This window comes from Papio anubis, chromosome 5, assembly GCF_008728515.1.
Source record: "Papio anubis isolate 15944 chromosome 5, Panubis1.0, whole genome shotgun sequence".
Taxonomy (NCBI): Eukaryota; Metazoa; Chordata; class Mammalia; order Primates; family Cercopithecidae; genus Papio; species Papio anubis.
Genome location: NC_044980.1, coordinates 4,281,463 through 4,293,639, shown reverse-complemented (window position 1 = coordinate 4,293,639; position 12,177 = coordinate 4,281,463). Strand labels below are relative to the sequence as shown.

The window sequence follows — 12,177 nt, the reverse complement described above, 5'->3', positions numbered from 1 at the left end:
TCAAAGGCAGCATATTTCTGAGAGGAGGTAGGTCAGTTGATAAAGCTTTGTTTCTGGAAAATAAACTGCAACTAAAAGGAGACTTTGCAAGCCATGTTCAACTTCCTCTGTCTCTATCAAGTTCGGATAACACAACAATGAAGTAACAGGGTGTAGAACATTGGAACTCTTGGGAACGGAAGAATTTGAGACATAGAAGAACATGCATCAGACCAGGCTGCACCAAGTTTTTTGAATCTTATTCACCGGCATGCTCTAGTTTCCTATGGCTGGTTGGACAACACCAGGTTTAATTACCTCAACTTCAGGACACTGGCTTGTTTAAAGCTTTCCCTGTTAGAATGTTGTGTTGAAATTTTTGTCTCTCAGTCACTGAATACGTTTTCTGCTGAAATGTTTATTTTGTTTTTCCAGAAAGTCAAATATACCCAAGTTAAACGCTACACATAAACATGGGGGCATGCCTTGCGTTCTTTAGCAGGTGATTTCCAGGAAAACTGCATTAATTAAAGTTAACACAGGTGTACGATCAAACGATAACCTCACTTATTCTTTGCAGCTTGGATGAATTCCAAGGCGAAAATGTTTTAATACAAGGAATAATTAACCTGTCACCTGAGAAGCCCGGCATGTTCAGCAGCCCCCTCTCCAACTGCGCACTCACACAAAAGACAATGAGGTCGTATCTTCCCTGACTAGTCAGACTAGAAATAGCCCGTCCACACATGCCCCCACCCTGCACAGAAAAAGAGCAGCATCCCAGGACTTTAACATCGAAGGCATCTTAGATCTTATGAATGATCTCAGGTTTCATCTAAAAAATTCTTTGTTTTATAAATAAGAAAACTGTGGCTAAAAGGAGACTCTGAAAATGTCAGCAAGGGTGGAGCTGAGGCTGGGCACTTGGCTCCTGTCTAGCACCCACTCTTCTTCACCCAGTCAATGATTAGCTTGGGGAAAAATGGAAGTGAGAACCTTTTGTGCCTATAATGCCTCCCCATTACTTATGCCGCGAGGTGTTCATGTCCATCCTCACTGTGAAGGGACCACCTCTATGCATTTACAGGGGTCACAAATGAAGGCAAAGGATCTTTAACCCACTGCTACCAAGATCCAGCGTAATCTGGGTTTTTAAAGCATGCAGTGAGGGAAACGCACTTGAGAGTCCATAGAAATCTTAATAAAAATAAAAATCTCAGACTGCAAATGGTGGCAAATGGTGAGGGTTAAGAGCTGGGAGATAATCGAATAAAAAGCAGAAAGGGCTCATTGCCACTGGCATCCTGAAAGCTCATGATGGCTAAGATATATTGTGTGCTATGTATTCGTAGTGTGTGTCCCACCTATTTGCTGAAGGCAGCTTTTACATGCTATTTTCTTACAGGCCAATTAAAGGATAATTTCTTACCACTTTTGCACAAAAAAACCCCACAAAAACTCCAAAAAAAGTTTAAAAGAATTGAAAAGACACTCATTTGCAGTAAAACACAAAATATTAAATACTTGTTGCCCTCAAGAGAGAAGAACCCATAGAACAGTTATATTAAAGAAAAACGCATTATTTTGCATTTACTTTTCTGGGAGTAGAAAGAGTAGATAGTTTCAAAGATAAACTACCTGTTCATCCTCTAGAAGAATCAGACCTACAATTGCAATGTTGATGTTTCCTCCTATTGTTCCATCTTTGAATAAAGCAGATACCTGAAAAAGACAGGAAATCCATGTTAGCCCCATAAATGGCATTTCCCCCCCTACTTACTGGTGGGCCTAGAATCCAAAGCTCTTGTTCTTCAATGACAGAGCAATGTTAATTTTCTTGTATTTTAAGCAGACAGATATATTAATCATATCCCTGTAAAAAGCCGAAGCTTCAGGTGGGAGTGGGGTCCACCTCTTACTGTTAAACACCTAGGAAAGGATCACAAGACTGTGGGTTGGTAAGTGTTCCTCTTAGAATATAAAGAGGAATTTTAAGCTAATCATGATGACTACAGAAGCCAATCACTTCTCAAGCTCTTTTGGCAAGGAATTCCACAAGTGCAAGAGAAACTCGTGCACTTACGGGATTCCAAGAGGATACAAGAAAGAGAAGGAAAACATCGTGGTAATGAGATGATGAGAGAAAGACACAAACATTAGAGATGATAGATCATGGAAGTGGAAATGAATGACCAGAGTGGCATTTGGGGTGGTGAGCAGGAACAGCATGACTACCATGGAATGCAACCTGAAGTGATTTGGCACTGAGCTGTGGAAATATTGGAAAAGCTCTACAGAAGAGTGGCAAACACTTCCACACATCAGAGCAGTTTGCTGAGGACAACAGGGCAATGCTTCGACCCCGTGTGGTGGCAAGGTGGCTCTATTTCACTGCCTCCTCGGCTTCCTGGGAGACCAGAAACCGAGTGGTTCAGTCTACCAAAAATGACAGTAGCCATAGTAATCACATGACATCATGGAAAAATGGGCACATTCAGGGGTACTCTGTTTATTGAGGCAGAAGAATGTAAAGACATACTTTTAAAATATTGTCATTAAAACTATTCTTAAAAACACACTTTGGTGACCCAAGATTTTGTCTTCTGTTACTTAGATTTCACGTACATGAAATGAGGCTTGGTATACCTCTCATCACTCTTCAGTGATTAATACAGCTGACAATTTGAGACACAAACACATTTAACCTGAGATGATATTCTAAAAGGTTGCACTTTCCCCCTGTTTTTATAGATAAAATAATTTATATTTAGCATTTGAACATTAATATTTCTAAAAAGTTGGGCATTTCTATAGAGCCATCTAAAATCACACTTCTAATGCTGATAATCAGATTTACTGCACTACAGCATCCCCTTAGAGATTTCCAGTAAATATTTCCAGTAAATAGACACTAGTAAGCCCAAAACATCTCATAGGCTTACAGAGGCTTATTGAGAGGGTCAAATGATTTTTTCCTACTGAATTAGTCTATGAAGTTCTGAAAATGGCTCTTTTCATTGGAGCATGGAAAACTAAATGAGTTATCACCAGTAAAATATTTCTCATATTTGAAACATCAATCCACAGGTAACAAGTAAATCCACATGTTTCTTATATGAAGCATCAATACACACACACACACACACACACACACACACACCATGAAGTGCAATGACACAGATGGCCTCAACTGGAAGGACGATCCTACCATGTTGAGTATCGTGAGCACGTAGGTCGTGATATTTTCATGGCCATGGTTTTGCATCATCTTTTTGTCGACCACCACCAAGGTCTCCACGTTCAGTTCTTCATTTCTATGGGACCTCAGAAGAGAGCGCTTATGCCGTAAGCAAGACTTATACTCATCTGGCAAGATGAAGAGGTCTTCCTTGGGAGGCTGGGGCATGTCTATGGAGGGACATATGGAGGGCAAATGAAAGCACAAGTCACACACAAAATCAGAGCCATAACTCATCATAGGGAAATTTGGTCTCAAAAATGAACGCTTATGATAAAAACCACATAACCTTTAAAACCTTGTGATGCAGAAGCTTGTATTAAAGTAGCACCCTAAATTTAAGTAAAATTCATGTAGTCTAGGCGTCATGGAAATCGTGGCTGTATTTCCCTTTATATAATTTCATCCTAATTTAAAACAGCAAGAAAGGGCACTCTTTGACTCTGACTCCTAGCATCTGGTAGCAAAAGGGTTCAAAAACTTTGAGCATAGGGATTTGTAGAACAGATTCCTCTGCAAAGACAAAGCAATGGAACAAATAATTACAAGAACACGAGCTGGCTGGCTTGCACTGTTTTCCTACTTGAAGACTTTTAATGACTTGACAATGTTTAAAGTTGATTTCAATGTCTGGACACATAACTAGCTTGTCTACACTGTTTCCAGTGGATTATAAAATGCTTGAGGCAGCTCCACTTCACTGAAGAGCTTAATTTCCTAGAAAGTACCATAAATATTTATGTAATTTGATTAGAAGACAAAGCATACACTTTTCTCTTGAAGTAATCCCTTTAAAAATATTTTTGGCATGTATAATCGTTAGGTTAACACTACATTGAAAACAATTAGGTTTAGTGGATGCCTCAGAAAATGTGGTTAAAATTGTTTCATGTGAAAGTGGACTTCAAAAAGCCCAGATATTTAGGTGGCGTGCACACAAAATCTATGCAGACTGTATTCGAGGAGCATACTGTAAGCAGATGCTATTTTGTTTGACTAGTGCATCCAACACATTTTATTTTCCTTTGCTAACATACTTCCAAAACTAAAGAAAGCTTTTGGAGAACAATAATGATACCAGCTAATGTTTATTGAGCACTCATCATTTGCCATTAATGTTTATGCAATGCCCACAGGTGTGAGCCCCACCCTAGGCGATGTCTCTGTGTAACTCGTGCAGTCTGTACCCCAGCCTAAGCACGGGGTTCTAAGGATGAGGTCGTGAAGGCAGAGGAGAGGAACATGACTTGCTCACACCCCTTCCTTCGAAAGTGTTGGAAATGGCTATCAGATTTGGACAGTGTGGTCCTAGAGCTCTTGTTCTTAATTACCACTGGTGGAAAAATGTCTTTAGGATGAAAACAACATGTTAGCACAGGACCCAGCAGCTGCAGGTCCTCAGTATTGGGGGCAGGGGTCAGAAACTCCGTGGGGTGGTGATCTCACGGGCCTTGGCTCTGAAAACCCCTCAGCAAATGACTGCCCCTTACTATGGAGCTTGCAACATTGTCCCCAGAACACACAGGTCCCAGCTGCACACCCACCATCACCTGAAGGGCAGCCAGTCCACTAATCAGCCTGAGGTCCAACCTCACTATTGGTTTTCAGCAAATCAACCTGCCTCTGTTTGCCCTTTTCCACCGAAAAATGCCTGAGTGAACACAGAAAAGGCTCCCATTTTCGGAACAGGAGACTCTAACAGGAAAGAACCATTGTAAGTGTGAATTCTACCAAGACAGAAGAGCAGGACTGCTCTGAGTTCAAGGGAAAGTCCAAAAGCCTCAGGGACAACATGGAAATATCAATGCACAGATGGCACAGGGCCCTGACGATGTGCCCATGCACAGGTGACACAAGGCCTTGAGGTGCATCATGCGTAGGTGACACAGTGTCCTGGGGGGTGCATCTGTGCATTGGTGACATGGGGCCCTGGGGGTACAGTGCATTCACGCACAGGTGACACGAGGACCTGACCTGGGGGTGCGTCCATGAACAGGTGACACAGGGCCCTGAAGATGCACGCACCAGTGGGAAGAACTGCTGTCAATTCTGTTGATTCTGCTCACTTTTCCGGGGACTGGGCTGGTCACATGGCCCCTGGCCACTCGAGGCCCAGGAGTGCAGTACCGTCACCAGCATAGCCCAGAGGGGACAGAAATATGTGGCAAACTAAACAGCAGGATATCAATCACCAATGTTCTCCAGCTACAAGAGGCATTTTGTTGAGCTTTCTTTCTCTAGTTTTATTATGAAGACCATGGGAACTTTTTAAAACTTTTCAAATACAAACTGTATTATAGAGTTTAGTATCCTTTTTCAAATAACTGCCTTTCACTTACCACCACTATTACGATTCTGAAATGTCTCTCAAGGCAACATACACTACACACACACACACACACACACACACACTCACATGCCTATGCACACATGCCCAGATGTGGACACCACTGAGGGTCATCTCTACCGCCTTGCACACACAGCTGTGCCTAAGCTGTGCCACCAGCCTGAGTGATGGTGACCACCTTCAGAGAGGAATGAAAGGATCACAGTCCTCTCACAATGGTCTGCATTGCTTGATGTTTTCAAGGTCCACTGCAGCATCTGCTTAAGAGCCTGGTGTGTGGTCTGTCAAAGCGGTTAAGACGGCCCTGCTATCTCTCCTGCTGAGATCCAGGTGTGTGGGCCACTTTATCTCCTTGGTATATGGAATGTGTCCTGCTCTGACCACACCCACACCATGAGCCCTGGCAGCAGAGTCCTGGCTCTGACCTTGTGGATGCCTCCAGCATGCATCTGGGTCCTGACCTGCCAGTCAAGGCAGCCTCGGGCAGCTGTTGCTGATATGTACACCCTTTTCAAACACTCACCCAACCTCAGGATTCCCAACTCTCTCAGCCTCCTGCTCACCTCCCTTCGTTCTCAGCATGGTTCTTCCTGCTACCTCCCCTACACCTGAGCCCACTAAGCTCATCTGGGTGTGACGTTTTCAAGTCATCTGAATGCAGCATATGACTTTTGGGGGTAGGATGAAATGGGTTTGGAGGATGCAAAGGCACTGATGGTTTAACAAGCACTAATTCTGTTGTTGTAGGTGCCAAGAGATTTTTGTTCATTCACTCATTCAATGAGATTCACTAAGTACTTGCAACAGGTCTGCCTCTATTCAGGGTGCTGGGTAGAGCAGTCATAGAAACCAACCAAGCAGGAAACGATGGGCTGGGGGGAGCAGGGGCTGTCCAGAGGCTCCGGGGAAGGTTCACCCAGTGATGTTTGAGGAGAGAGCTCAAGGAAGTGAGGCACATCCCACAAAGTACCCCACTTCGATTCCTGAATTTCTGAGAGGTTTCTACATAAAATGTAAATAACAAGTCATTTCCTAAATGGTCATGACAAAAAAGACTTTGATAAAGCCTCGGTGATAAATTGTAGGTATATTATGTCACACTGAGTCTGCCCTTTTGATGTGGTAATGTATATAAGTATGCATATAAATGAATTACCTCAGCAGGAAAACTATGTGGACTTGAATAAATCGAAACCTCAAAAATATAGAAGGACTGAGTAGTGATGCCACGGTTCTTTTGAAGATGTCTGGTAGGTTCTTTCCTTCTGCACACTGTGTCATTTAATCTGCCCAGGAAAGAGTTCCTAAAAAACATCATTTACCATTATCCATCCATCTGCTATGGAGAGACGTCCCATGCTGAACTTACAGATAAGGGACTCTCTCTGGAATCATTGCTTCAGTTTAGCAACGACAGATCAATAGATTTCACCTCGTGGCAGACACACTTTGAAGAAAATATACAAGGTTCCATCAGCTTACATAAATGTCAGAATCACTAAATACACGCAAAGATTCGCCCTTACATACATTTCTTGCGTCTTCCACAGAAATGCTGTTTTTGTGGCAGTCCCAGGTGAAGGTCACTGCTGTGCAGGGGTTGATGCGCCAGTTCCCACGTCCTGGAGGTCACCAGGACCTCACTGGCCCCAGGAGCATGGGGCTCTGTGGATCTCTTATATAGTATGTGGGATGGGGAGCTGCCCTGGGCAGCGCTTCCGAGTTTCCACAAGAGGTGTGAAGGAAGTGGCTTTAGGAAGTAATCTGCCTCTTCTGTTCGTATCATGCCTGACTGGAAAAAATAAAAGGAAAGACAGAAAACACAATTAGACTTTCTGTTTGAAGCCAGGGCCGATTCTCCAAGCACCGCATTTGTTATTATTCTCTCGGAAGCATGCTCTTCCCTCCAGTGAGAGCGAACACTGGAAAGGTTCAGAGACCCCGGCTGAGAGTTAGCAATGGGAAAGGCCTCACACACAGCCTGAGCTCTCTGGCTCTGCATCCCTGCAGAAAGGCCGGTGTGAAGCTGCTCCAGGACTGGACTCCAGGAATGAGAAAGCGACAGAGGGTGCACAGCATACCAAAGTCAGTTCATTTACACCAAAAGTAATGACGGTGCAAGAAAGAACACCTGCACACTTAAATATTAAATATTCATATTGGTGAGGGGTCTCAGATAAAGCAACAAAAATTAGAATCCTAATAGGGTAATGTGCAAAACTCTGTTAAAGCGAATTTGAAAACAAAGCCAATGTTACACTTTCAAGAAAAGTGTAACTTAACAAAATTAATCCTGAGGAAAGCATAAAACAATTTTCTTGGGGAATCTGGAAGGTTTTTCTAAGCAAGATATTAAAGGAAATAGGAAAGCAGTGATTTTATAAAAATACTAAAAATGGGCCGGGCGCGGTGGCTCAAGCCTGTAATCCCAGCACTTTGGGAGGCCGAGACGGGCGGATCACGAGGTCAGGAGATCGAGACCATCCTGGCTAACACGGTGAAACCCCGTCTCTACTAAAAATACAAAAAACTAGCCGGGCGAGGTGGCGGGCGCCTGTAGTCCCAGCTACTCGGAGGCTGAGGCGGGAGAATGGCGTGAACCCAGGAGGCGGAGCTTGCAGTGAGCCGAGATCGCGCCAGGACACCCCAGCGGGGGCGGAAGAGAAAGACCCCGTCAAAAAAAAAAAAAAAAAAAAAATACTAAAAATGTCTGTAGAGCAAAAAGACTAAACGCAATGTTCAAAATCGTGGAGACAAAATCGACAGATTGCTTTTTTACCTTTTAGGGTGACAAATATTTTTAAGATCTTGGTAGCACGATTGTTGGTGAGCGTGAGGACAAACAGGCAATCTTACATTCTGGGAAATGTAAACTGAGGCCCCACGTGGGCGGCAGCCCCAGGGCCAGCCCATATATCTGTGCACTACAGACATTAGGAGTTAAAGTGCACAGTTCAACTCCAGGGAGTTAACTTTTGGGAACTCTCGCCAAATATTTCTTGTAAGAATTTCTTTTTTTTTTTTTTTTTTTTGAGGCGGAGTCTCGCTCTGTCGCCCAGGCTGGAGTGCAGTGGCCGGATCTCAGCTCACTGCAAGCTCCGCCTCCCGGGTTTACGCCATTCTCCTGCCTCAGCCTCCCGAGTAGCTGGGACTACAGGCGCCGCCACCTCGCCCGGCTAGTTTTTTGTATTTTTAGTAGAGACGGGGTTTCACCGTGTTAGCCAGGATGGTCTCGATCTCCTGACCTCGTGATCCGCCCGTCTCGGCCTCCCAAAGTGCTGGGATTACAGGCTTGAGCCACCGCGCCCGGCCGTAAGAATTTCTTAAATGTCAGTGAACCAGGTGTGAATGTGTATGGCAGCATTGTTTGTAATAGCAAAACAGCAAAAACAAAACTAAAAATCATAAAAACAGGAAATAACTTAAATGGTTACCAGTAAATTCAGGATCAATTTTTAAAGTACATTTATTTAATTGGAGGTTATATAACTACTAAAAATTGGAGTTATGTACTGATGATAATTATAATTAAACATGTTTTTTAGTTCCTGAAGCTGAGGCCCACGTTTTTTATATACTACCTATTGATTACTTATCAATAGGTAAGTTCTCTAAGGTATCAGTGTCCCTGTTTTATGGGTGAAGAAATAGAGATGTAGAATGATTCAGTAATGTTTTCAAGGTCAACTGGCCAGGAAATATAGTGTAAGGATTCAAATGAAATCAGAGTACATTCAGAACTTGTAAGTTTAAAGTTTATACTACAGGGTTTCCAAAAGGTATTAATTTGTTAAAAGTGTATAATAGAGTATATAGTGTGCTCTCAATTATGTTCATTTTAAAAGTTGTGTATCTACACTTAAAGAATTCTCTTGGATGACTGAAGATAAATTCAAGTCAAATTGGATGGTGGAACAATAACCATCTTGAGGGGAAAAGCCTCTTCAGGAGGAGAAAGTTGAGTAGGAGGGATGCAAAAGGAAAATTATACTTCATTTTTATAGCTCTGCATTACTCAAGTTCAAGTCTGTGCATTCCTTCTTTTAAAATAATGTCCATGGCATTGCTGGATCATTGGATTACACATGAATTTAAAAATTCCTAATAAATGTTATTATATATTGCCCTAATTTTATAATGCAATCAACTCCTATGGTACCCATCAGGGTACCATTTAGAGCTCTCCAACACTGAACTATTAGTATTACTATTGTGCCGATTTTTTCAGTGATTTTGCAAATCTGGTGCTGCACACTGACTGAGACACTCACTAGGTATTCTCAGCTGCTGACCCACGGCTTCCAATGTCCACTCTAAATTTGTCTCTGATGTGGGAAGCCTGTGTCTGATTCTTACTTGGAGTTGTGGGGAGACTTCCCTTGCATTAATGTCCATGTAGTGAAGCCCTGTGTGGGGCTGGGCTGTCCTAGGTGAGTCTGGGCATTTGTACAGTGTGAACTGCAGGCACGGAGGAGCATTTCCTAGACCTTGAGAAGACGCCAAACACAACTCTCAAGGAAAACAGGGTTTGGGGTGGGAGACATAAAAGAAAGAGAAGAGCAGGTTTATCAAATATAGGGAGAGGAAGCATTGGCTGAAATGTTACCACTGGGGGTGAGGGGAGGCAAGACCAAGGTAAGCTTGCTAGACTATCAGTGAAGCCATCAGCACCACCATGGGAGGTAGACCTCCTGGGGCCCAAATACCAGATAGCCATGGGAAAGTGGAATTCTTGGAATTTATGCCCAGGATTGAGGGAGGGGGCAGAGGCAGTCTTTCCTGCAGTGATATTCATGAATGACTTTGGAACCTTCTTGGCCTTCTAGAACTCCGGGAACTAAACGAAGACACGACAACACTTTACCTTTTGCAGTTCTACCGGGGAATGCCAAGTGTGAAATAAATTAAATAATGGTTAGAGCCAATTAGGTTTCAACCTTTTTGCATTTTAACTAACTGAGAAGCGTAAGCAGTCATCGATGTGTTCAACCTTGTATAACGCTACCCAATTCGTTTCTCCATTCCCTAAGGTAACCAGTTTAGGTATTAAATCAAAAAAGAAGAAAAATTCATGCATGGCTTAAAACAATAACAGCACTTTTTGATATGCAAACAATTGCTCACTTTTCAAACCACCCGTCAGAAGATGATTGGCTCTTTAAGAACCTAGAATAGACGTGATTCAGTATCTCCCCTGCAGGTTGCAGCAGACTGATAGAAGGCAATGGCCGGGTGAATTGGACACTGCAGAATTTATCATCCCATTCTCATACTTATTAGCTGTGTGACTTTGGATGATTTACTCAGCCTTTCTGTGCTGTTCTGTCATCTAGGATGCAGATATAAGAACAGCTACTTGTCACGAGTTTGCAAGACTTAACATTCTTAAAGTATATGATTTAGTGAACATTCAAACAAGATTTGCTGAATTAATAAAACGAAGGATGTAAAATATCATACTTTACCCTGATGATCTTTGCTCTCCTTCTGATAATTCAGAGAGCCCCTGAGGAATTTTTCACTCTGCAGTTGGAGATCCCTCTGAAGCCCTGAGTGTTGGTGCACCCAGCACCACAATCATCTCAAACACAATTTTGGTTCTGACTTGCTGCTTTGCTTTTTACACTCTTTCTGGCTTCCTGGCCTATACACTTGTGATCTAAGACAGCTGTTTCCTATTCAGAACGATCTCCTCCTTTCCCCTAGGCTCAAGGCTACATTCTGGGTGGCCCAGGCTAAGAGGACCAGATCCCCAGGCAAAGGTGTCCGACTGCAGTTGGCAGATTTTTGAATTTTCCTTAACAAAGTCGTTAAACATTATACTTATTTCATTAATAATTTAGTCTGAGTCACAATATTCAGTATTTAAATAATCTCCAATTTCATTAAATACATAGAGCATAGTAACTGATAAGACTGATATTTTGATATCCCTTGATAAACAACAGATAAAAATACAAAAAAAGTTACTTCATTAGCTTGTTGCATTATTAGTTTGCAAGCTATTCTAAAAGATAAGGTAAATTGCAGAAGATTAATGTTTTCTTCTTATCAGAATGAGGAATATTTGTTTGGAAACTCAAAATGTCTAGGGGAACCTGCCTGTAGCTCACAGTAACCACTGGAATGTCAGGCGGGTGGATTATTAACCAGGCTTCAGAAAAGGCCAAGTCCTTCAGGCTTTGCAGAGGACAGGCTTTGTTCTCACAGGGCCTGCCTCTCTCATGATCAATTCTGGAAATCATTTTACATTAGAAAACTCACGAAACACTTATGTTGCCTTCATAAGAAACGAACGAATATGTGCTGTGTTACTGCTGGGAAAAGCTAGTTCTGAGCAATGTAAGTAAAGAAAATATTGAAGCTTGGCAGTAGGATGTTTACTGTAGTCTATTTGTTGTCATCCATAATTAAAAGTTGGTAGATTTGTATTAATTGTGATTTGTTGAGATTCATAGAAACTGCTCATTAAAGTTTTCATGAATCAAAAAAAAATAGAAATTAAGAAGAAGTGAATAAATGCCCAATCACTGAGGTTATCTCTACTGCAGTGAGAGAGACTCCCAGTGAACCAGTTCTAAGCGTGTCTCAGGTGACACCCTTTGCCCTATTC

At 42.4% G+C, this 12,177-nt stretch overlaps 1 protein-coding gene across 1 annotated transcript in view; it reads right to left on the bottom strand.

The window, feature by feature from the left end:
- ADAMTS16 (ADAM metallopeptidase with thrombospondin type 1 motif 16) overlaps positions 1-12,177 on the bottom strand; it is a 179,936-nt gene that overhangs the window by 127,680 nt on the left and 40,079 nt on the right. Inside the window, exons 4-6 of the mRNA XM_031666079.1 lie at positions 7,095-7,356; positions 3,188-3,387; positions 1,618-1,701 (exon numbers count right to left, since the gene is read on the bottom strand). Coding sequence (XP_031521939.1) covers positions 1,618-1,701; positions 3,188-3,387; positions 7,095-7,356 — 546 coding nt within the window. The remainder of the gene's footprint in view (positions 1-1,617; positions 1,702-3,187; positions 3,388-7,094; positions 7,357-12,177) is intronic.